General features: G+C 47.1%; 1 protein-coding gene across 1 annotated transcript in view; it reads right to left on the bottom strand.

Moving 5' to 3' along the window:
- P3H2 (prolyl 3-hydroxylase 2) overlaps window positions 1-20,024 on the bottom strand; it is a 121,391-nt gene extending 101,367 nt beyond the window's left edge. The window contains exon 1 of the mRNA XM_038416793.2: window positions 19,402-20,024. Within this exon, the coding sequence (XP_038272721.1) occupies window positions 19,402-19,941 (540 nt within the window). The 5' untranslated portion in view covers window positions 19,942-20,024. The remainder of the gene's footprint in view (window positions 1-19,401) is intronic.
- Window positions 20,025-26,486: the final 6,462 nt, after the last annotated feature.

The following is a 26,486-nucleotide window of genomic DNA, read 5'->3' as shown; positions in this document are numbered from 1 at the left end:
TCGAAATGGACATTTCGGCAGAAAACAGCCATTCTCAGGGAAATTTTTCAAATGTTTGATGAGAACAGGAACACCTTTGACCCAAATGAAAGCTTTTGTTTCCATCAACAGGCAGGAGCAAGAAAACATTTTCCCGATCCAGCCTTCGGGGACTGGCCAGACTCCTGCTGTTTGCTGTAGCGGCTTTGGGACATATGGTCCTCAAACTGAGTGGCCAAGAATATAATAGGGACCGATTTACCGGTGCTGTTACACCATATAGACGGCAAAGCCTGGAGATCTGTCTCCCCACAGGAAACTGGTGGTTTCGCAGCTGAGCACCCGGCAATGAACACTGACAAAACCAGGTTCAGGAGCCATATATCAGCTAACCAGAGTAGGTCCCCTTGGGTTGTAGTCTTTGTCACCCTTGGCTCCAAGAGCCAGGGCCCAGCACACAGCTCAGTAACCGTACAGCACTGCTATTTCTGGCTGCATTCTGTTTGTACCTCTGGCTGGAGTGAAATTTTCTAGCACTGACATCCTCCTGTTGTTGTCATAGGTCACTGGGAGGGCAAAGTCTTTGCCTGAGCCAAACAGTGTTCCCAGATAAGAAGGGGGTGGGGGTGATGTTCTGCATTGGTCCAAATAAAAGCCGGCCAAGAAAGGAGTGTTCAGGAATATGAAGCGAGAGCTCTGAATGCAATAAGCACAAAGACAGGCTTCCTGGTGCAGAAAGGGGAGAATACACCAGGGGCTTAACTCTACCATACAACTGTTGTAGCAAAAGAAAATGACAGAGCTAGTTTAGCGAGGGCCTGCTGTCCTTGCTTGGACTTGACATACTCCCAGAAAAAGGAAATTGTAGCTATATCCAAGAGAAAAGGATTTTTCCTTCCTCCCCTTCACATACTAGCCCTCCTGTCTTTTTTTGTTTTTAAACTAGATATGAGTCAGATCCCAAACACACACTCACAGACCTCGGGGGAGTCAAAAATCTCAGCTGGAAGTTTGCAATCTGAGCCAACCACCCAACTTGGCCTTTGAAAAATAAGGCTGCCAGTGTAGTAGCTTTTATGTACTTGGCAGACTACAGCACTATTGGCATGCTATAACCACTCCTGTATGGGGAACAGAGAGCTAAACTGACTCTTCACTTCAATTCAATACTTAACTTCCCAAAGCTGCTGTCCTCCACCCCAGAGATGGCTGCATTTTAGTGCTGGATGAAGTAATCCTGCAGATACTGGGCCAAATTCTGCTTTCATTTACACCTGAGCAAGCCCTCCTGCTTCAGTGGTGCAGCCCAGGTGCAAGTGAGAAGAGAATTTAGTTTTTGTGACCCCTGGCTCTAAGAGTCTCAGTGCACATGTAGAATAGGTCAATGAAATGTACCGAGCATGTGCAAGGGTGCACTCATCACCCATGCATCTGAAAAGACTTCCTTTTGCACATTTTGCTTATTGCAATATTAAACACACACAAAAAAACTAAGAGCATTTGAATTCTTCGGGTAACTGTGCTCATTTATTCTACTCTCCACGGATCATTTTCAAAGTTGCTGGTAGTTTATTCCCAAACAGGAATGTAAAGAATACATCTGAAATATGCCCCAACTTTAGTCCTTATCTAATAGGTCTTATTCCAAACTCGGAGGGTAGGATGGTTGTACGCTGCATATTTTCTGTTGCTCTAAGGCAGTGCGTGGATTTGTAAGAACTCAGAAACAACTTTAAACCCTCTAACTTTCAAGAACAGAAATTAATCTAAGTGATCATTCAGGTCTACGTAACTGGTTTGGTTCAGATTCAAAAAACTTTAACGGGACTAAAGAAGTATCATATATCAGCATTTCAAAGAGAGGATCCAGAAATAGTCATGCAAAACAGAAGCATGGTGATTAAAACAACAGTGAACTGGAGTTAAAAACAACCCCTTGGATAACCTCATGCCCCATTGCAAAGTCATTTTCCAAAGCATGTTCTGCTGAATGTTTAAAACTCATGCAGCAATCAGGCAAGGAATGAGTCCCCAGAGATGGGCTGCTCTCCTCATCTAAGTTCAGGGCCGGAGTTTGAGAACATTCGATTCCCAGAGCTTTAGCAGTCACAGGATGGATTCAGATTTCTAAGGCTTAGTCAAAATGCACCCTCTGGGCCAGCCCGTGTGAGGAGGATGGTACTGAACCCTCTAGGATTACAGGTATTGCAGGATGTTAGGAGACATTTAGTATCCTTCGGCATAGCGTCAAAACCTGACCCTTTGCCAAGTGAGAGCACCGGTGGCTGAGGACAGGGGGAAAATCAGCCCTCCACTCAGACCCAGCATCTCACACCCGAAAGCAGCTGTAGTTTCTAGCAGCTGTGAAGGACTGGGGGAGTTGTGGGGCAGCTAAAAATCCTCAGCTGGTTTGTGGACTCTTAGTGGTGAAAGTTTGAGGGCTACTGGACCAGATGACCCAGCAGAAACATCCCTATGAAAAAAATCCCTTGGAAAATCTCCGGGCGGTGGGGGGTGGTGGCCAGGAAAAGGAAAGGAGGGGATCTGCCTGTCCCTCACTCACAAGAGGAATCCTAGCTGCTTCCTACCCATTACAGATGGACATTGCTGCAAGTCTAGCACCCTGGATGCTGTCCAGCTGGTGTGTGCTGCTACATGCCCTGATGACGGTTTTATGTGCCAGCCACCCACTGTGCCCCTGGAGTCAAACATTCCAAAGCCGTGATGCCAGAAAGCCCAAGGTGTTTCCTCCTTGATAGCAACAGGCACTTGGGTGACAGCTCTATTTACACCATGTCTGGGAGGCGCAGACTGTTATCTTTAAAAGGCCATAGCGGCCACGCCAGGGAGGAGACATGGGGACAGGGAACATGGCCTGCACTAGCTGTGGGGTTGCAGGAACAAAATAGGAAGTTTCTGTAAAGCACTTTAACCCGCATTTAGTGTTCTGGTTTGGCGATGAGCTGCTGATCAGAGGCACACACAGGACATTTGCCTCCAGTCAAGGAAATGGGCTAGAATTACAAATCCAGGATGCAGGGAACCTAGGCCCAAAAGTATCACGTTTCTGCCGACAGTGATATTGATTTTCTCCACTCAGCCTTTCTTCCATTTACCTGCACGTGATTCTGGTGACAGGGGCAGGATTGACTGCCTGGGGAAACTCGCATCCTCTGTCCGTCCACAGACAGGATACAGGCTTGACTGCGGACAAGTTGCCCACCACAATGGTCCCTGCCAAGATGCCTCAACCCAGGACGAACAGACCCACCCATAGCAGAAAGAGGCCCCCAGGGCCCACCCTTGGGTCCTGGATCTCTCTACAACGGTGCCAATGCAGCACCAGCAGAGAAAGCGGTGTGTGAGATGTGGAAATTAGGAACTAGGCAGACACCTGCCCTTCCTGCACCCATCCCACACAGCTATCAGTTGGTGACGACCCTCATCACTGCTGACCAGCAGTGCCTGGAACCAGAGGCCAAACGGCCCCACCCCGCCCTGCATTTTCCCATAATACGTATGTTTACCGGCCACCGAAACTACTGCCCCGCAGGGGCAGATGGCACAGTACACGTCCACGCCAGCGCCGAGAACCTGCTGGCAGGCAAGGGAGGTTTTATCGCTGGCGTAAGGGACGGTACAATGGCGTGGGTGAGGCAGGCCAGCCGGAGCAGCAGAGGAGCCACCACACCTCGGGAGGGAGTGAATGCTACTGCAGAAGCAAGAGGTGAATGCCAAGAATGTCCTGTCCCTTTATGGCCCAGAAGCCAAAGCAAAGGGTAAAGCATGGTTCAGTTCAGCCTAACCCTGGGAGCGAAAACCCTCAGGTGTCCACTCAGAGATCCTTCCTCCTGGACTGTCCCCACCAGCCACAGTACCAAAGACCCACAGCTTGTCTTATAGTGTGCCGGGGGGTGGGGGTGGGGAATAATTAAGTCATTCCCTGCAGCCAGCCTTACCCCACTACCCTGCAAATTCCCACACTCACGCCAGGCAATTGTCTTTCCCCAAGCCAGAGGGAGATGGCTTAACCCCAACTCCTGGATCGACGCCACCGACCCTGTGATAAAGCATTACTCCTTTTCCAGCGTATTAACTAGCTTAGACAGTTACTCGCTGCCTGCCCACACATGCATTAGACTGGTAACACTCACAGATCAGGCATGTAAGCAGGGTCTTAGGCACTGCGGAGATAGTGATTTATAAAGGGATTTAGTCACTTGCAGATTTACACACACCATGCCGTCATTTAGGTCAAGATCATTCTTGTTGACACATGGCTGCTCTCGCTGGGCAATCCCTTCTAAATACTGGGGAGCAGAGGAAATAGAATAAAATCGAATAAAAATCCAAAAAGAAAAGGAGTACTTGTGGCACCTTAGAGACTAACAAATTTATTAGAGCATAAGCTTTCGTAAGCTGCATCCGATGAAGTGGGCTGTAGCTCACGAAAGCTTATGCTCTAATAAATTTGTTAGTCTCTAAGGTGCCACAAGTACTCCTTTTCTTTTTGCGAATACAGACTAACACGGCTGCTACTCTGAAACCAATAAAAATCCAGTTTCCTTAAAATAGTATCTAGTCCTAGAAATGTCCTGTAGTACATTCCTTTAAGAAAACATGTAAGAGTTTTTTCTGCTCCTCCATGGATGTCAATATGGGTCTTTTCCAGAAGCGATAATTGACTAAGGCCTTGATCCTGCAAACAAACACTCATGCACATGATAACATGACATAGGAGAGTAGCTCCACTGAGCCAAATTCTGCTTAGTTAAACCAGTGTAAGTGTAGAATAATGCCACTGAACTCCCTGGGTCTACAGCAGTATGAAACTGGAGTAGTGAAGAGCAGAATCTAGCTGGTTGAGTTCAATAGGTGCAAAGTTACTCAGGTGCTTAACCTTTTGGATAGTTCCTGTGTTCTCCTGCCTTGTCAGTAAGGTCCTGATTCTGAAAACGATTAAGATGAGAGAATGGATGGAAAATAAATCAAGACAAGCGGAGGATTTGAACGAGAGAGGAGATTCTAAAAAGCATATTCCAGTAGCTAAACTGACATCACAATTCTTGAACCATTTTGGCATTGTGAAGGCTCAGGATGGTACAATTTTAACCACAGAATAAAGAAAATCCATTGAATGGAACCTCTCCAGGCTGTGCTTAACCAGCCAGAATCACTAACACACATTGAGAGATGAGAAGAGATAGCAGACTTGCCTAGATCATTGGAAGTAATCACCTTTGAGGAAGTAACTAACGCTACAAACCAACTATAGGGTTGTAAAGCACCAGGATATGATAACATAGATGGTTGAAATGTTAAAAGCTGGTGTCAAAGTGATGATGAATTACATAAATGGTCATACATGCACAGGTTGTACAAAATGGTTTGGGGAAAGTAGAACTGTACTAAAGACTGAGGAAGAAGAGGTCTGTAAACTTCCTAAAAAAGGGGGGACCAGCTTCTTTGCGATAGCTGGAGAAGAGTGACAGAGTTGCCAATTTTGATTGGACGTATTCCTGGAGGTTTCATCACATGACAATCTTTAATTCTTGGAGACTCCAGGACAATCCTGGAGAGTTGGTAACCCTAATGAAACTCCTGTGTGTTCCTGGAAAGGTATTTTGCATTATCATTTCAAATAGGATGAAAATTGATGCTGATCAAGTACTCAGGGAAGAACTGGCTGGATTTTGATCAGGTGGGTTATATTCAGACCATATTTGAGAAGACTCAATGAGAAAGACTTAGAATACCAGCAAAAGATGGTTGTTTGTTGATTTTATGAAAAATGTTTCATAGTGTCCACTGAGAAGCCTTCTGGAAGATCCTGAGACACTATGGAATTCCAGCAAAAAGAGGTTAATTAGATAAAAGCTTTGTAGGATGAGTCTCTGTGCTGTACGAGGACAGAGAGCAGATACACTGAGTGGTTTAAGATTGTTACTGGTCCAAGGCAAGATTGCATACTATCCCCTCTTCACTTCTGCACTGTTAGACTTTGTGATGAGAAGGGTGATGGCTACTGCAGAGGACTCTGGCATTGTTTGAGCAAGAGAAGTGTGAGACTTCGATTTTGCAGATGATATTTTCCCATTTGTCAAACATCTGGAAGAATAGAAAGATACATCGATGTACTAAAATGAGATTGTACAATGCTATTGTCTTCCCACTACTACTGTATACTTTGGAAACATGTCAGATGGTGGAAATACATAAAAAGGAAGCTGACTACAGCTTTGTTTAAGAATCACCTTGGGAATTCATAGGAGAGATTGTGTAACCCACGTGGAAGTGTTGTACTACACAGGTCAGTGGACTGCAGATTCAGTAACTGGACAGAGACAGCTACAGTGGTTTGGCCATGCCATCACGCTACCATGTGGCACAAGCACCAGGCATGTCTTACACGGGATCCCATTTGGAGAGAAGAGAAGACATGGAGGACAAAGAATGACTTATCAGAAAAGTATATTACCGTCATGGGGACAACTTACGATGGGATAAAACATCTTGCTCTGGATAGACAAGAGTGGGGGGAAAATGGGCTGCCTCAAGCGCCCTGAGGCATGGGAGATTCTAGAGTTAAACCAGATGCTTCAGAGGATGATGCAAGAAACCCACAGCAATAGCTGTTGGATAATCTGCTCCCCCCACACTAGATCTCAACCTGATTTCTAATCATTAATGATTGGCTTAAGTCCTGAGGCACAAGCTTTAATATCCCGGCCAACATTTTTATTGTCATTATGACATTCTGAATATTCTTGCTATTTATATATTCAATCCCTTTTTTAATCTTTTTAATTCTTGGCCTCAACAACTTCCTGTGGGAGTGTGTTCCACCGTCTAATTACGCATGGTAAGACCAAGTATATCAGTTTTGAATTTCCCAACTTTGTGTTTCACCAGATGTCCTGCTCTTCTTGATTTAGAATACAAGAAGAAGGGAAGTTCCTGATCTACCTTCGAGACCATTCATTATCTCACATCTTATTCTACCCTGCCTCTTGTTCATATCCTTCCAAAGATAAATAATCCCAAACTTTTCAATCTCTCTTCAAATGAGAGCTTTTCTAGGCCTTTGATATGTTCCAAAGGTAAAATAAGATGCTCTCCAGAAGTATTTGTCTGAGCCCTGGGAACAGATCCTCTCCGGTTGGGAGCCATACATGGAGTGATTATGACACAATCTCATTAAACTCCCCTCTTCAATTAGGGGAGATGATAACAAGGGACTCCTGGAAGCTGCCTCCAGCATCTCCGTTATTGGCACTTCCTTCTGCAAAATCCTCCTAGTGCATTGGCAAAAGCCAGGCCAGCTCATTCATCTCAAGTCTCCAGAATAATGTTGTGCATAGTATGAGTCTAATTTCAGCTCTCCTGTTATGTTGTTAATGTAATGCTGTTTTCAGTGCCCAGGAAAAGGCATCCAGCCAATCTCAAGAGGTGTTGAGTCCCTTCCACTTCTACTGACATCACTTAGAGTTGTGAGCGTCTGGCTCCGCTGGAAACCAGTTCTGAAGTTCTGTGACCATAGAACTGATACACCGCACGGATCACACGTCTCCCCACAATGCCCAACTCCTGACGTGAGGGGGATGTGGGCACCTCTAGGTACAAAGAAGTGGTACTGTCTCTGTTTATGCCTATTTAGCACTCTCCCCGGAGAGCCTATTACAATGTTAACACTTGTGCATGAGGAACCAGACTGAGACCCACCAAATAGCCATCCCAAGTCAACAACTCCCCATCACCTCTGAACCAGGCCAGATGCAAACCAACAACTGTGTGTGCGCTGGTGATGGAGGCATCCATACGGATCCCCTGAGTCACTACATCACCCTTAGCTGATTGGCCATCAACAGTAAACCAGCACTTCATTCCTCACAAACATTGGGCAACTCACTAGGAGACATGCAATGAACTGGGGTTCAGATTTTTGCAAAAATGGAGGCCAGACATTAGACTCCTGTGTGCCTATAAAAAAAATGTAAATAAGTGACCTGAAAGAGCTGAGTAACCAGCAGCTCCTGCAGTCTTCGGCAGGAGTTGTGGGCAGTAGGCACAACTGAAGAAATAGGATATTTATTTGAGGAGCCTAAGTATGGATTTAGGAGCCTGATGTCAGGTCCCTCGTTTTTGAAAAACTTGGCTGCATGTATATGTAAGAGGACTGTTGTCCTCTTACTAACATTTGGGGGGGGGGAGGGGTTGGCTAGGTCCCACTACTACAAGAATGGAGAGAGGCCAATGCTCCAGGTCAGTCTGATTGACAGGGTTAATCAGGGAGTCAGGAGGCCAGGGTGGGTCCTGTCCTCCATATGAGCTGTAATTGCCTGGGTCAGACAGAGTGGGGCTGAGCTAAGGAGAGAGCCAGGGCCCAAGCTGAGCTAGGAAATAGAGCTGAGCCAGCCAGAGGGGCCAGAAAAGCAGCCCAGGATGCAGGTCAGAGCTGGGAGCAGAGTAACGGAAGCAGGAGGAACCAGACTGAGACCCACAGAGCAGACCTGTCCTGGGAGCAGGGCTCAAGCCACAGAGCCAGAGGGGCCAGAGCAGCAGCCCAGGGGGCTGGAGGCAGAGCAGCAGCAGCCGCCCCGTGCTGACACAGAATGGAGCTGGAGCTAGAACAGTGTAGCTGGGGCTGGAGCAGTCTGGAGCCGGGTGCGGTGAGCAACTGGGGCCAGCCAAGGGGGGACCCTGGGCAAAGGGCCCAGTGCAGAGAGACACCCCCAGCCAAGGGTCCTTGGAGGCCAGACTGGGAGGGGGATCTTAACCCGACAGGGGGCTGACACTGGGAAGAAGGAAGGGTCTCACCGCCCAAAGCCTGGAGGTGTGCGGCCACCACCACTGCAAATGTCCAACCCGCAGCATCCCTGTAGCACAGCCAGGGCCTGGGCAGGGGCCACAGACTGAACTGCCCTGATGTTCCAGCGACATTGTTTGCGATGGTCCCTGCCACAGAGCGGGGTGATGTGTTTTCCTTTAACCTTTCCTTTCCCATTTTTCCTTATTCTTTTTTTTTTTTTAATTAATTGTTGATTAAATAACTTGCATTTGCTTTAAATTGTATGCAATGATCAGTGGGTCAGGGAGGTGCCCAGTGCAGAGAGAGTACCCTGGAGTGGGGACACCCTGGCACTTGTCCTAGGTGACCGCAGCAGGGTTGGGGGTCGAGCCCCCCAGGAAACCTGGGCCCAGCCTTGTTAGGGTTACAAGGACTCTGCCAGACAGGAGAGTGGAAGGGGAGCCCTCAAGGGTAAAGGAAGTGGGAGCGAGGACTCAGATCCTTTCACTAGCCCACTTCACCGGGGTAGTGCAGAAGCCAGGAAAGTTCCCCACAGTAGTGGGACCATTCCCCCGCTTACATATAGTTCATCACTTTCATGCGCTTCATTACTTATGATGCCTCAGTAGGTCTGATTCCTCCTTCACATCCAATCTTCAATGCTTTCTGTTTTTAACTACAACCTTGAACATCACGCTATTAATTTTGCCTGCCCATGCCTGTTGTAAGTTGAAAGCTTAGCACCTGCCGTGAGACCCATCATGCTAATGAAGCAAGCCTTGTGCCAGCTCTGCCCTTTTTTACTCCTGAACACCGCATCTGCATGCTTTACATCAATAAAGATTAAGCTTAAAACGCACCACACCAGGGGCAGCTGAAAAACACACCAGCTTGCAAAGATAATTCTGCTGCATCTGCACATGGCAAGGTTGGAGTTGCAGGGTGGTGAGCAATGCAATGGCATTCTCAGGGCGAGGGACAGCCAGCCATCTTGTTCCAGTCCAGTTATGAGCACAAGTCATCCTTTTATACAGGCCCGAAGGAACATGTTTTCCCTTTTTTTTTTTTTTTTAAATTATATAAACCAACAAGAAGCGACAAGAAAATATTTGGCCTCCAGCTCGGATAGGCCACAGCCAAACTCTGCCCTGCATTCCAGTTAATACATGTGGGTTTGGCTTCCCCTCCAAGGAAGGAGAAAAGGACATTGATGATCTGGGATCAAGATACTATTTTTGTTGATATAATTATTCAGTGGCGAATCCACGACCCTGGCTGTCAGCCTCAGAAGGTCAGTTAAATGCCCAGTTGCGGTGGTGAGGAGGTGGTTGGCTGGACAGTATGGCGTGGCTAAGGAATGCTGTTTAGCTATCTGCCCCTTGCATGTAGACACTCAAACCCCTCACCAGGATCAGTCCTCAGAGACCTAGGAATTAAAGTCCTTGCTTCATGAACATTATTGCCTAGGATTAGTCAGAAACTAGAATAACCAAGGAACTTCGAAGGCTGTGCTCCCTGCAGTCAGAATTGCTACTAAAGACCACAGGCCTTCCCCCATGTAAATGCAGAGCAACTCTGGAGACTTCAGTGGAGTCATTCCAAATTCATACGGGTGTAACAGAAATCAGAATCAGCCCCCATCCCCTCTTAATGCCTCTGAACACCTACTTGGGGAAGTGGTTTGATACAGGAACCAGTTCTGTGCAGTATCAGTTTATATTAACAGCCCTTTAGGATCCAGTCTAGCTTCCTTTGACTTCAGTAGGATCAGGAACAGGGCCCTGGCTTGAAAAGAAAGGATTGATTCTCTTGTCATTACCAGAGCCGTCCTCCTTCCCCTCCACCCCCCATTATGACCCTTATCCTCCCCACAACGGGCTTCGAGGAGAGAGGAGACCCCAACACCCACATGGGGAAACTTTACTCTCCAGTTGAAATTGACAAGAGGAGGACTAAAGCATTTCAGCTCCAGGCCGCTGGTTCAAATCGAGCCCAGGTACCCAATACTGGGAGGTACTTAGGCCCCTTGCAAGGGAACTGAGGACGCTCTCAGCACCTTGCAGGATCACGTCCAGTCATTGCTATCTGGTGGTTGTCGAGTGGCTTTTGTGAAATGAGCTGGGTGGATCTCAGCCCAACTTGTAACAATCATATTTTATGTTCACACCATTTAAAAAAAAAAAAAAAGCCACCACCATTGGTAGCTTTGTTGCTCAAACAAGGGCCTGATTTTGAGAGCCCAGAGCACCTGCAGCTCCCACTGACATCAATGGGGGTGCTGGGTGCTTATGAGATCCAAAAATCAGGACCCAAGTCACCTTTTTAACCTTCCAAGCTCCCTCCCAAGTCAGCATGGAGACACATAAGGGGGCCAGTATGCGGGGTGGGGAGCCAAGAAACCCGCATGGCTGCACCCCTGGGCCTGCGAGTGGAAGAAGTTTTCATTCAGGACACTGCCATCAAGAGCGAGTAGAGGATAGGTTCTTAAGTCCATGGATTTAGGGTAGAGCTAGTCCTTATATTTAGGTTTATTTCTCATACAAATTGATCAGAGTCTAATACCTTGTTACCTTGATTTAAAGGTCATTCAGCGCCCTCTACACATGTCCATATGGGGTTTCCGGATCGCTACTCTGTCCAGAGAAGATGAATGGATGGGCTGTGTCTGGACATGGACCGAGTCACTTTCATTTGCAGAGCTCCTACCCTTCTTCAGAGACTCAGGGACTGATGTGACTGACAGAACATTCCCATCTCCAGCTGACTTCAATGGTAGCGGGATGCCGCCTTCAGGGCTGAAGGCCTGAGTCGTGTTTCATAGATCCATCCCACAAGGCTCTGGGCTGGAAAGCTTTTGACCACCAAAATGTTTGCCCTCTGGGTGAGGACTAGGGATGCTATTTTAGACAATCTAAATTAAAGAGATTTTCCAAGAACCCAGCTCTGAAATCTATTTAATCAATGGCAGAGCAAAATCAGTCTTCAAGATAAAAGCATCCCCCTATTTATTAACATTATTACCATACATTTCTATTTCAACATTTGTCTGGGATACAGGGCATCTGTCAGATGAAAACAAAATAGACCCCCAAAAGAGCATAGTGGGTGATACCTCTAATGAGAAATAAGTTAAATCGTTTGTGCCAGCACAGATTTTGAACCAGTGGCTTTTTCTTGTGTTATCTACCACTAGGCATCAGGCAGCCAAAGGCAATGGATTACCAAGAGAACAGCATTTTCCACTAGTTCTAGCAAATTCACCACAGTCAGAGATGTACACTTAGGATTTTTCATAACAGTAGTATTTACATTTCTGTCATACCATGATCCCAAAGTTCTTTATATTCTCCAAAAGATAAAGTACACAGGGGTAACTTCTTCCACTACTGAAATTCATCCCCCTGGGAGGTTGAACCCTGCAGCTCTTTAGAACACACAGCAACACTGCAGATGATCTTGGTGCCAGAAATTAAAAATAGTGGGTTGAGTTAAAACGTCTAGTCTCCATTATACTGGTGCAAATCCAGAAGAAAAAACCTCCATGATTTCCATCTAGTGATTCCAGCTTTACATCAGTGTGAGAGGAGAAACTGGCCCAATGTAATTATGCAGTTTGAAGTTTAGGCAGGCAAAAAGTAATTTGAGAATATGGAAGGAATTTGGCACAAGGACCATGGTAAACATTCCTAGTCTTGCAACAAGTGCCAGGGGACCTTTAATGGCTGCAAGTGGTCCATTTCAAATCTTACGCTGGTGCTAGTGACAGACTATGGGAGATTTAAGCACACTCTCCTGCAGGACTCCTACATTACTCAGATTACAAACCCTTTGAAGCAGGGATGATCATTTTGTTCTGTGTTTATACAGTGCCCAGTACAGGGACTCCTATGTACCATGAGAATACAACAAATAATTCCCTTCCTGAACCATCTGCTGCTGTGTTGTATGGCCTTGGTCAAGTCATTTAATTGCCCATGCTTCAGTTTCCCTCTCTGTATTAGTTAAATGTGAAGTGTTTTAAAATCCTTGGATGAAGAGCATTCTACAGTATAAGAGCAACGTAGCAGTAGCATCTGTTCACAACAACAGATTACTGGTAATAGGATGCAGTAGTTAAACGGACATTGCAAGGTCATGTTTAGCCAAAATACAGTGTTTTTACAAACACCTTTTTAATAAAACTGAAGATCAATACAAAGTTTTTCAAGTTTTAAAAACAAAAAAATTCAACAGAAGCAACTTTATTTAAAAACAACAAAAAAAACCACACCTTCTCCTGTTCTAAGGACAGCCACATTGTACTAATGCATGAAATCCCCAAAGTAATATTGGCTAGAAACAAGTTATTCTGGTTAATCTGTAATCGTTATCCTAGACAAAAGAAATGCAGAAAAGTAACAGAATAAAGAGTAAACATACATTTGATTTTTAAAACTATTTCCATTTTAATGATCTATGGTGTTTGAAAGAGGCAAGGACATTATTATTCTTCAGAAACCACTTTTTATCCTGATAATACTCCAATGAGCTTCCTACCCCCCTACGTCCAAATCTTTCCTGAATTACACCTGAAATGTATTTAGTGGTTCCAGGCTACAGAAATAGGATTTACACTGCCTCTCTTGTCATGGTGCATAAATAGAGATGAGGCTGAGTAGACGGGTAGACAGAGGCATAGGTTTAGAGATGGATAGTTAGAAAAAGGTAGCAAGCACTCAGGAGCTGGAAACAGAAAAGCAAATGTGGAAGGAAGCAAAGGCTATTAAGATCGTATGACAAACAATGCAGGCAAAAGACGGACAAGAAAAAGACTAAAGGAGGAAATGAGAAGCTAGGAGAAAAGCCAGAGGGTGAGGTTAGAAGGAGCAATTGTTTTTGATCAACCTCTCAAAATTTTTTCCAGGAAGTTACTAGTTATTTTTGGCCAAGGATTCCTGACTCGTGAGAATCCGTGCAGGGAATGGGGAGCTCTGTTCTCTTGTGCTGTTCACAGGCAGAACGTCCACAGCAAGTTCCAACAAGGCTACTGACTCAGCAGTTTGTAACCGGCCAATGCTGTCGTATCTCGCAATTTCCTACTTCCCCAACCCACATGCCTAGCAGAGAAAACCCCTAAAGAGGGCAAAAGCTTTGGCCTCCAGGCTACATTCAGACACAAACCAAATTGCCAAGGCAGCAAAAGCAAGCGAGTCATAATTCAAATCAGAGTCCAGAGGGCAAACAGCACCAGTGATCCCCCAAATCCCTCCTACCAAAGCCTAGCAGGCTCTCAAAGGACAGCAGCCTGTATGGACTGTAAGAGACAAGACATCCTGTATGTAATAGACGTAGAGCGCGTTCAACATATTGCCTCTTCTGATGACGAAATGGGCGTTTGGGAACACATGACAGACCCTTCTCTTCTCCAGGGGCTGGAGAACTCAAATCTTTTTATTCCCATTAGTGCGCCCCTGCCCCGTCATTCTCAATCCTTATTTGTTCTTCCAAACACTGGCCCACCTGGCAACGGCCATTTCTGGCCGTCCCTGGGGTATTTCTGGCCCAACTGGAAACACTGGAGATCTCCTGGGGAAGCATGAGCATGGGAGGTTTCCAGCCCAGTGGCTTCAAAGAAGGCCAGAGGGCACATCTGAACTTTGGGGTGCTTGGCCAAATGTCTGCAATAGATCCCGCACTAGGGCCCTGATCCAAAATCCACCCAAATCAAGGAGAGGCTTTCAGCTGACTTCAATCAGTTTTGAATCAGGCAGGAGTTTGCTCAGGCCTGGGGCACACTTCCTTGCATCAACATTTTGTGCAGGAATTTGTGTTTCATTTTTAAGCTTTTATGGGTTAGCGAAAGCCAGAATTTTCCCCCTTCCCTCAACTGACAGAGTTAAAGGCTGATCTGCTCGTGGGTTATGGTCCAACAGGGTTGTATGGTATCATCCATGAACCTAGAAACTCCCACCTATCATTGCAGGAGTGTTTTTCGCACATATTTAAAAAAGACAGAGGCAAGGTGCCCAGTGAATTGGCCAGGATAGCGCAGCAAGTAGCACTGGGCACCAGAAAGCCTCAGTTTCTAAACCCAGCTCTTCCACAGACTTACTACAGTGACTTGGACAAGTGACATTGATTATTGGGCCAAATTCTGCTCTCACAATGGTGTAATAGAGCTATCCCATTGTAACTGAGGCCCTCTGAGTACCATTCGAATCACACTTTCACTGGTGTAATGCCGCTGACCCAAAGGAATTACTGTAGAGCTACAGCCATGAGAGATGAACATTTGGCCCTCTGACTCAGTTTCCCCATCTGCAAGGCAGGGATAATAGCAGTTGCCTTCCCTGATTTACAGGGCTGGTGTGTGGATGAGTTTGTATTTATACAGCACCATATTTTGTAAAGCACAGTACAAGTGCCAAGCCTTACATTTTTTATTTATTCCATTTTGTCATTACCATCAAAGGGTTCATTCCCCTCCCCTCCTGAGAGCTAAACAAACGAGAGGTCACTAGGAGTGGGACGGAGAAAGCACATTCCATACAGTTCGTTCTCTCTGAAAACGCAAATGACATCAAATCCTGCCGTCCAACCACATAAGGGAATCTATGGAAGTACCCAGCAGCCAGTGACCCACCCACTCCCGGCAGAGTGACGGGAAGAAATTGTCCAGGGTACGCAGTGGGATGTTTAACTTAATCTCATTTCCTCTTTGATTTCGAGACAAGCAGCAAAAGCAAGACACTGCTTGGATCTCCAGAAGGTCTGCAACGTGTTTAGGCAGCAGGTCCATTACAACCACCACCACCACCAATAAACGCTTCTCCGCAAAGGCACAAAGGAGCTGGGAATGAAAATGCCAAGTGAGAGACAGACCTACTAAGAGCGAGACCTACGGGGCGGGGGGGGGAGAAGAAGGGTGTCACAGTCTGCCTGCCTCTCTCGCCAGATGTCATACAAGTGCAATTTGAGAGACAAGGCGCATGAGGGAATATCTGTTGTTGGACCAACTTCTGATGGTGAGAGAGACAAGCTTTCGAGCCACACAGAGCTCTGCTTCATCTCTGTATGGCTCCAGTGCTGGTCTCTTTCACCAGCAGAAGCTGGTCCAGTAACAGACATTATCTCACCAGTCTCCAATATCCTGGGACTGACAGGGCTACAACTACACAGCATACATACAAGTGCAATGCGAGTTGTACTCGTAAAGCCTGAAGTCACTGGCAGCTACAGGTACCTGGCAAGTCTGGAACTTAAGGCCCTACTTGCTAAAGTGAATGAACAGATAACATGGTTGCAAACAGCAGTTGCCAGAACAGAAATGAAGCCTCTCCCTACCCCCTCCTAGAGAGATGTGCAAGTCTCAGAAGCCAGCAGAACCTGTGTGCAGAGGGGCTATTAGGGGAGGAATTCAGGGAGTTCTGCACACCCCAGCTGTGTCTGCTGCATTGGACAGGACTGTGGGTGGGTGAACAGAGCTGGGGTGAGTTGTGCTCTATGCATCAACCCTTTTCCCAGCCTCCCCTCTGCCTCAAACTCCCCCCCAACAACTTCAAGTTTTAGTGGGGTGGGCGGGGGTGTATCCCATGCCCTGGGGAAATATGCCAAACCAGTTTACTCAGACTTGGCACAGGAGGTGGTTTTGGCTCTCAGTACACGTACGTCGAGGACTCGTGGTCAGTACAACTCAGGCAAATCCAGTCTTGCACAAGGATCAGTCTCTGCACCTTAGGGGGCCTATCCGGATACATGGTTATGGAGAGAAATTCTTCCAGCTATCAGATACCCCACTGATGGTTTTGCTAAGCAAGAAAGGTGCTAAACTGAGAGGCTCACTGGAGGCCAAGGCAGAAAAACCTGAGATCAGAAGAAAGGTTTCCATAAAATGATTTTTAGAACTTCCAATTAAAATAGTTGTAGTCAAAGAAAAAAAAAAATCCCTAGAGGCAGTGTGGGATAGACATGCTTTGAGAAGGAATACAGGCTCAGATTCTTAAAAGGTTTCAGGCACCTAAATGTCCAGTGATTTCAATGCAAGTTAGATTCCTAAATACCTTTCAGGATCTACGCTATAAGCTCTGGGGGCTGTAAAATCAAACATTGGCAGGGGGCTCAGAGATTGCTGTGGAGTATGTGAATCTTCTTTCAGCTCATCTTTTTGAAATGGAGGAGTTCTCAAGTTCACTGTATCCCTTTAAATGAGGAAAACAGACTCTGATGGCAGAAGCAGGAATGGAAGGCAGCCCTTATTTGGCAAGCACAAAAGAAGACCCTAAAGCATGGAGTAATTTTGCTGAAAGGGAGCCAGACATAATAGGTTCAATCCATATCCTCCTGTGAACTCTATGCAGGCAGACCCCTGAACCCACGGGCAACCCTGTTAACTTCACTGGATTTGCTTCTCAGGAGGAGAAAGGTTGAAACTGCGTATTTCTCAGGAAGGTGACCTGAGTTGAGCTCCACAAAGGTGAAGGCATCCGCCCACGAAGAGCGCATTGCAGGAAGTTCTTCTGGCTTCAATGACACCAGAATTTGGACCAATCTATAACCCTGTTTCTCCGGTGGTATTTCTTTCTAGGGCTGCACATTATGCACGCTGGGGTTGTTAACTTCCTGTAAATCTTTTCCTTTGCATTTCCAGCCCTGTGGATTGCAAAAACCTCAAACTAAGACATTACAGAACAGGAAGCAAAGCACAAAATGCAGTTACGATTTTCAGTGGGTCCTTAATCACAGGGATTGATGATTGTCACCCATGTTCTGTCGCTGTGTAGTTAATACATTACAAGCGTTTATGCTTTCAGTACTGACATTTGCTTCTCCATTTGGCTTTGGTGGATTGCTGCAGAATCGCCACCACCAAGCCATACTCTTCATTGAAAAGGGCAGATTCCACTTAACACCTGCCTTTATCAACTACAACCTTGTGTCAATTAAATAAGGAAAAGTCCAGAGGGAACATCCCAGCAATGTTTTACATTTTCAGCTTGGCACAGAATAATTTCCCAAAGAGTGTCTATACTGTTAGCCATAAAATGTCATCTTCCTGCAGGTATCAGGTAGCTCAGCAAATACAGCATCACCCTTGAATTAAGAGAGAGGGGGAGAGAGAGAGAGCGAACGCGCCCGCCAACCTCAGCTGTCCAGGAGGTTTTCTGCCCACAGCATGTTCATTAAAAAGACAACACAGTCTTCATGAAGAGTAAACAGTGATGATTTGGGAACAATCATCAGGACAAGGGGCAGATAAGCAGGATTTCAGAGGCTACAAAAACATTGATTCTACTGTACCCTATAAAGTATTTCATACCACAAAAAATAGACAAAAGGCAGATGCAATATGATAATAGAAATCATGTATCCTCTTGCTACATGCACAGGGAGAGAGAAAGGAAGTGTCACTGAAGTGGGTTTAAGGTACTGCTGCATTAAAATGAAAATGCCTCTTGTACCATAACTTCACAGTTGCTGGGTTTTCCTTAAAACGTTCCCGTAAGGCAAGTCATTTTCAACCCTAACCCAGTCCCCTTTAAACTTGCATTAGGAGGAAAGAACATGGATGCTTTAATGATGTACTGAGTTTGAGAGTCCTCAGCCACCAAAGAACCGGAGAAGGAATGTAACTGGCATAAACCATAGCAATTCAGGACACAAACTAATGTCTTAGCATAGATAATTGTCCAGGACCAACTTATCAGTACATCCCTTTGGATACCATGGGTTTGCATTTTCCTTAGGCTTTAGGGAGCCCAACACTTGGGTTTCACATTGGCTCATCTCTCCCCTACATCATTCATTATTTTTGCTTCATTGTACATATAGTGTTACCAGTGAGATGGATAGGGACTGTAGAGACAGATGAATGGCTGGGTGGGGAGACAGAAGAAGGGGTGGATGGGGAAGGGATGGACTGGCTAGTTCCTGACTTGGGTTCACACCTGCTGAAGCTGTTTCCACAGGGCATCCTGAGCCTGATGAATGGATGGATGCCTCAGTCTCACCCGATGTATGCCACCACAAGTAGACGTAGGGCTCCAGGTGCCAGATTATAAAGGTATTTAGACACCTTAAGGATGCAGATAGGCGCCTAGTAGGATTTTCAACAGCGCCAAGGAACCAAACTCAGACCGATTTCATAAACATGTATGCCTTTAAAGATCTGGCCCCAGGTGCCAAGGGGATGGGTGGAAGGGATGAGGAAGACAGACAGGGATGAAGGGAATTAACAGAAAGACAAGTGAATGGATGGAGAGGATGGCTGGCATCTGTCACCTGGATGTACATCTGCTGCAAGTAGATGGATGGGGGGGGAAGGGGAGGAGGCGAATAGATGGAGGGGACCGGCCAGGGCCAGCTCTCACCTGGGAGTACACCCAGTACACGTTGTTGTAGGACACCCTGTATGAAGCGATGTGGGGATGGATGGTGGAGGTGGAAGGAAGCTGGAGATGGATAAATGGGGCCCGGCTCTCACCTGGATGTAGGCCTGCTGAAGGTAGCCGCGGAGGGACGCCGGGGGAAGGGGGGCGCCGCGGAGGGACGCCGGGGGTGGAGAATCGCGGGGCCGGGGGGGCGGAGAGTCGCGGGGCCGGGGGGGGCGGAGAGTCGCGGGGCCGGGGGGGGCGGAGAGTCGCGGGGCCGGCTCTCACCTGGATGTAGGCCCGCTGCAGGTAGCTGTAGGGCACCCGGCGCTGGAAGTCGGCCCGCACCTCCTCGCTGGCGCGGTGCCGGGAGGCGGCCCCCAGGCGGCGCCCCTCGCACTCCCGCAGGCAGCGCGCCCGGCGCAGCACGGAGCCGAAGAAGGGCAGGTCCCCGCCGGCGCCCGGCCCGAGCCGCCCCGGGGGCTCCCGGCAGCGCAGCCCGCAGCGCAGCCGCGCCTCCCGCAGCTGCCGGTGGCTGCTCAGCGCCCGCTCCAGCCAGCGCACCGCGCCCGCGTAGTCGCCGCCGTCACACGCCTCCACGCCGCGGGCGAAGAGCGCGTCGAAGGGCGGCAGGGGCTGGGGCTCCGCGGGGCCCCCGGCAGCCTGGCCCAGCAGCGGCAGCAGCAGAGCCCCCCAGAGCCGGCTCCGCCAGCCGGGGGCCATCCGCGCTGCGCTCGGGGCGGCGGGGCAGGGGCAGCGAGGGGCAGGCGGGTGCAAGCGGGGCTCCCTAGGCTGAAGCCGCGGGGCTGGGCTGGGCTCCGGCTCCATGTGCTGCTCGGGGACCTGCCCGGCTCGCCGCCTGCTCCTCACTCGGCCGCCCGGGCGTGAAACTCCACCCCGGGCTCGGCCGCCGGCCGGCAACTCTTAAAGGGACCCGCGCTGAGTCACACGCTCCTCCTGCTCCGGAGCGGGGCGGGCTCCGCCCTGGGAATCGGAGCCGCCGGGCGCTGGGGCCGGGCAGGGTCACGCTCAGCCGGGAGCTCAGCGCCGGCCCGGGTTAGCGCAGCGTGCCCGAGCCCCTTCCCAAAGGGGAGGGAAGGGGGAGCCTGCCGCTCCTGCCGCTGGCGGAACCCGCCGCCGGCTTCAGGGGCAGCAGGATCGGGCCTCGCAGCCGCCGGCGCTAGATCGTCCGGCTGAAGCTGAGCAAGGAAGAACGCCCCCCTCCTGCTCCCCCAGCCCCATCCGCGACTCCAAGTCACTTCACTTTCAGGCAGCGTCGACTAGGTGCCAGGAGCCATCGCAGGATCTGGCGTGTTCGGTTCTAGGACATGACAGAACAAAAAGGTTTAAAGATGAAGGAAGCCATGAAGCTGCTACCAGATAGGAAGTGGTGCCAGGGTGACCAGATGTCCCGATTTTAGAGTCCTGAGATTCGGGGCTTTGTCTCATACAGGTGCCTACTCCCCCTCCCCCCCCCCCAGCCCTGTTCCAGTTTTTCACGCTTGCTATCTGGTCATCCTAAGTGGTGCACTAACTTCATTCAACCCCGGTCACTATTGAGCTGACCCAAGAAGAGATGTTCAGCAGCATTTAAGCCCCCGCTGAGGGTCAGAGCCCCATTGTGCTAGGTGCTGTATAGACATAGGTAAAGACCCTCCGTGCCCCAGTGAGCTCACAGTCTGCACAAGTGGAGAAAACTGATGACTAGGTTGTGTAGGGGGGGAGAGGGACTCGTCATAAATCCAAAAAGTCTCCTCAAATTTGTTGCAGAAGTGCCACTCTGGTGCAAAGAAACCGGGGTAGCTCTGAAGCCTTTAAGGCACTGTGTCCTGGGCAAGATAGGTAAGATCAGGCTGAGCTGGGGGAGTTACGGGGTTAGAAGATCATGAATAAGTGCTGTGGGAAGGAAGCCCAGTTTGTGTACAGATTTCTAGCTACATGCCCCACTCTAGCAGGCCTGGGAAGGGCAGTGGTTGGTGTGGTAGGGGTTGAGAAGGCAAGGAAGTCCCTCTTAAATGATCTGCTTCATGGCTGTAACGTTTTAAAAAAAAAAAAAAAAAACTTCCCAGCTGCAGGCAATGTCTTTTCTTCTCTCCTGCTCCCTTAAGTTCCCTGTGGTTTCCTAACTATTTGCTAAATATTTTGTGACACTCTTCAGTCTGCTGCTTGGAGACCTTGGTCTCTGGCTTCTCTGTCCCCCTTTCCACCTACACAAGCCTCCAACCTCTAGGAATTTTGCAAATAAATCATCAGGGATGGACACAGTGAGCAAGAATGGAGAGGTCTGTGAAGCATCCTCCTCATCTCCCAGCTGTGTGTATGTCTCTCTCTTCAGGGTTCCCTCTTCCAAAGCTACAGCACCTGCTCTGCCAAAATATTACTCATTTTGGATTCATTTTAAGGCGGTATTTTTTGTTAAAGCTTCTCATTCTTGCAATGAAGTATTTGGCAAATGCAGCTCAATGAAACATTCAAAAATCTCACTGTACAGTGGGGGAAAAAAACTAACTGTAATTTCAACTCATATTGTTGAATCCCTGACAGCAAAAAAGTTTTTAAAAGAAGTTCAGTTGATGTGGGGGAAAGAAGCTTTCACTGCACAGGGCGGACTGGGCAAAAGTCTGTTGGAACCTTTTTTTTAGAAACCCAGGATCTCATTCAGTTTCAGACGGTCAGCTCTTTGGGGCAGGGCTCATCACTGATTATGTGTTTATAAGTTTCAGAGTAACAGCTGTGTTAGTCTGTATTCGCAAAAAGAAAAGGAGTACTTGTGGCACCTTAGAGACTAACAAATTTATTAGAGCATAAGCTTTCGTGAGCTACAGCTCACTTCATCGGATGCATTTCCCCTCTGTTTTTTCCACCAAATGCATCCGATGAAGTGAGCTGTAGCTCACGAAAGCTTATGCTCTAATAAATTTGTTAGTCTCTAAGGTGCCACAAGTACTCCTTTTCTTTATGTGTTTATAAAGCACCTCGCACAATGGGCCCACCAAACTGATCGCTGCTGAAATGTAAATGTTTAATAATAATCATGGAAGTAAACCTAGACCAGCCCTGGCAGGTGTCTGTCCAACCGCTTCTTAAAAGCCTCAAGTGATAGGGGATTCCACAACCTCCCTTGGAAGCCCGTTCCAGAACTTAACTACCATTACAGTTAGAATATTTTTCCTAATATCTAAGCTAAAGCTCTCTCACTGCAGATTAAATCTGTTACTTCTTGTCCTTCTTTCACTACAAATAGTTTATTTGACAAAAAGTGCAACCGAAAATTATCAGTGTATTTGACAAAAAAAGTTTTGGCCAATCACAAAACAGCTAGAGGAAGTGATGGTGCTGCCATCCCAACCCCCAGATCCTAATTCCTCACACATACCTAGGTACTGGAGCTAGAGGTGCTGCCGCACCTCCTGGCTTGAAATGGTTTCTATTATATAAATGGTTTACAGTTTAGTTTAGTAGGAGGGGGAAAGGGTGCAGCTGGAATGCATTGTGCCCTGTGTATTTTGGCTTGCTGAATGGTCCCTTGGGGTTAACCAAGGATTTTGCGGGCTAAACCAGGTGTTCAGGGTGACTCTTTCCCACCTGCTCACAACAGGAGGGAGCATTGTCTGTGCCCGCCAGAATAAACCCTCCTCAACTGCTGGCAACAAAAGCACTCTGCAGCAGGCTGTACAGGACTCATTCTTTCCCAGCGCAGGCTACACTGCACTTTGTTACACTGGAGTGCTCAGTCCTTATATTCTGGACTCCAACCCCTGTTCGCTGATTTCACTGATGTTACACTGGAGGCCAGAATACCCAGGGCACAATGCATTCCAGCTGCACCCTTTCCCCCTCCTACTAAACTAAACTGTAAACCATTTATATAATAGAAACCATTTCAAGCCAGGAGGTGCGGCAGCACCTCTAGCTCCAGTACCTAGGTATGTGTGAGGAATTAGGATCTGGGGGTTGGGATGGCAGCACCATCACTTCCTCTAGCTGTTTTGTGATTGGCCAAAACTTTTTTTGTCAAATACACTGATAATTTTCGGTTGCACTTTTTGTCAAATAAACTATTTGTAGTGAAAGTAGGACAAGAAGTAACAGATTTAATCTGCAGTGAGAGAGCTTTAGCTTAGATATTAGGAAAAAACATTCTAACTGTAATGGTAGTTAAGTTCTTAAGATAGAGATTCAAATAAAAGCAAGTAAAAAGGTTTAGAAAAATAAGGTTACAGGTAAAAAAAAATCCCATAAAACACAGTTGATAGCTTATCTATTTACTAGCAAGTTACTTTCCTGTGTTTTTCACCCTATGGTCAGTCCTTACAGTGCTTGTCCAGTCCAGGAAGCTGGTATCTGCCTTTCATCAGATACTTGTACCCTTTCCTCTTCTCTAATACAGTTACAGACAATTGTTTCTCCCCCAACCCTCCCCCCCGGGTCCCCAATTCACAAATTTTGTATTTGCCTTTGTAAATCCTCAAGCCTGCACCTGGTTCAGACAGTAAACTTAGGGCTGGCTCCAGGGCTGGCAACAGTTCTTGGAGTTGATTGAGTTAGCCCTGGGACCCGCCTCACCGCGGGGGACAAGTTTAATTTCAACAGTTTGAAGACCTAATAGTCTACATTTTACGTCTCTCACAAACTATTCCCCATATAAACATCTTGCAATAACTATGACAATCAGGTTTCAGAGTAGCAGCCGTGTTAGTCTGTATTCGCAAAAAGAAAAGGAGTACTTGTGGCACCTTAGAGACTAACAAATTTATTAGAGCATAAGCTTTCGTGAGCTACAGCTCACTTCATCAATGCATCCGATGAAGAGCCACAAGTACTCCTTTTCTTTATGACAATCAGCTGGTTCTTAGCTTTTGGCAGACACCATGCATGAACCGTCTTTAGTGAAATATTGAGAAGATGGTTGGACACAGGGAAAATATACTTGTCTGAGCATCTCTGAGACACAGCATATGAGGCTGCTCGAGTATATGCTGGGAGTAAAATCGGTCCCAGAATCAGAGGGGTGCAAAGATGGAGTAAAGCCCCCCCACTTCTTGGCTGTATCTCCTGAGAGGCACAGGTCAGGCTTTATTTGATTTCTTCCTCTATTTCCAAGTCAATTACACCAGTACTCACAGCGCATGGTCAGCACTGAGGCCATGAATAGGAAGGAATGCAGAGCCTGAATGAATGGAAGAGGGTGAAGTGAAATGAAATGTTTTATTTCAGTGTGTTACCTTTTCTGAGCCAGATGTTCTTTTCAGAAAAATCTTTTTGAAACAATCAAAAGGGTTCTTAGGCACGAGGTGTTATTTTAGAGCCGGGTCCTGTCACCTTACTCATTGAATGGGTCTGATTCTGATCTCACATCAGATTTACACCAGCATTGCTCCATTCACATCAACAGAGTTAGGTCACTGTAAGACCAGAAGACGCATGAATGAGGAAAAAGAAAAGGAGTACTTGTGGCACCTTAGAGACTAACAAATTTATTAGAGCATAAGCTTTCGTGAGCTACAGCTCACTTCATCGGATGCATTTGGTGGAAAAAACTGAATGAGGAAGAACAGGATCCTACCCTTAGTTCCAGCAATACCAATATTAGTTTATTATCATCATAACTTGTAACCAGGCCCCAAGATGCCCGAGACATCTTTCAAGCCTTTAATGAAAGGAATAATTCTAAATATGCAACAACTCGACCCGTGTTCAGCAACTGTTGATCCTGGTTCCTGCAAGGTTGTTTTGAAAGTTTTTTTTTCTTACATGAACAGATTCATCAGAAGCTCCCCTCCCAAATACACCCTGAGATGTAGGTCAAATCCCCGATGATTTGGCAACATGACAGGAGAAGAACTTTCCCCAAAGAATGCATTTTAAGTAGAACTTATTTATCTGGATCCATGTGTCAAGCCCCCCTTCTGTTTCATTAGCAGTTTTGACCTGATTATTCACCTTAATTCTCAGCTGAACTTTGCAAATCCTAAATCAAACACTCAAAGCTGTGCAGCCACATACCATAAGTAGAGAGAGGTTCAAACCAAAAGGTAAGCTCTGACACTTCTAAACTGCAATGGCTTGATCCTCTGCTAGGGTACATCACTGCAGCTTTATTGAAGTCACGGGATCTCTTCTGATTTACAGTAGCTGAGGATCTAGCCCTGAATCAACATCTGATTTCTGTGGCATATACCTATCTGTAATCATAATTCCCTTTGTATTCAGAGGAATGGTGATGGTGAAGATGGATGGATGAAAGGAAGGTGAATACAAAGCTTACAAAATGCAACAATAAATGCGGTCCAGATTAGGAATATCTTTTTATGGAAAACTCACCCCTTGAGTCATTTAGAATTAGACTAGTCAAAGCCCTGGAGACTCCTAAGGGGGAGAACCATTGGAGGCTTGGGAGGGAACAGTGAGATGACCTCTCTCTCGCTAATTCTGTATCCTTTGTTTTACTCAGAAGGAAATCAATAAAATGACATGTTGCAAAAGATCAGGAGGGGATGGAGGTGAAAATACAGGGTGCATCATGGCTTTAAAAGGAGGGATGAGAACATCGCATCATCTACTCCTGAGGGTTTAGCTATCATCTCTTTGCTGATGCCTCATAAATTACTCCTCCTCACCTGACCCATCTCCCTCTGTCCAGGCCTGCATTCCAGCCTCTCTGACATAGCATTCTGGATGCCCCACCAATAACTCAAGTTCACCTTGGTTAAAGTGAGCTCCTTATTCTTCCTCCCAAGCCCTGTTCACTTCTGCCTTCCTCGGTAGCTGCTGACAACACCTCATTGTCACCCTGGGAGTCATTGTCAACTTCTCCTTCTCCCTCAAGATGCAGGCCATGATCAAATACTGCATTTCCTGCTCCACAACATACACAATCAAGAACCTGATACTTCCTCTCTGTCCTGACAGCTGAACACTTGTCCAAGCCCTGCTCATCTTGATTACTACAGCCACCTCTTCTCCAACTCCCTATGTCACCCTTTCCAGTCTGTCTAAAGCTTGGCGGCTTAACTTAGCTTCCTTGCTTGTCCGTCTGAACATGCCACCTGCTCCTTGTACCCTTCCGCTTGTTTCCCTTCACATAGAATTTCAAATCTAAACTGCTTGTCCTCGCCCTTGAGATCCTACACAACTCTGTTCTGGTATAAATCTCAGACGTTGTCCCTTAACCCATCTTCCCCACCCTCTGCATTCCACTAACAATGCCAGTCATGACAACATGTTCTATTTATTGCTCCCATTCCCATCCCTGTGTCTGGGCTGCCCTGTATGCATATGTAACCCACTGGCAAGTGTGTGTTACAGGTCCCATCTGTGTTCAATCCACAGAAGATATGATTTGTTAGCTCAAGCTGTAGTCATTTATACTT

The sequence above is a fragment of the Dermochelys coriacea genome, chromosome 9 (genome assembly GCF_009764565.3).
Source record: "Dermochelys coriacea isolate rDerCor1 chromosome 9, rDerCor1.pri.v4, whole genome shotgun sequence".
NCBI classification, from domain to species: domain Eukaryota; kingdom Metazoa; phylum Chordata; order Testudines; family Dermochelyidae; genus Dermochelys; species Dermochelys coriacea.
The sequence above is the reverse complement of the archived record's forward strand: the minus strand, read 5'-3'. Positions and strand labels throughout refer to the sequence as shown.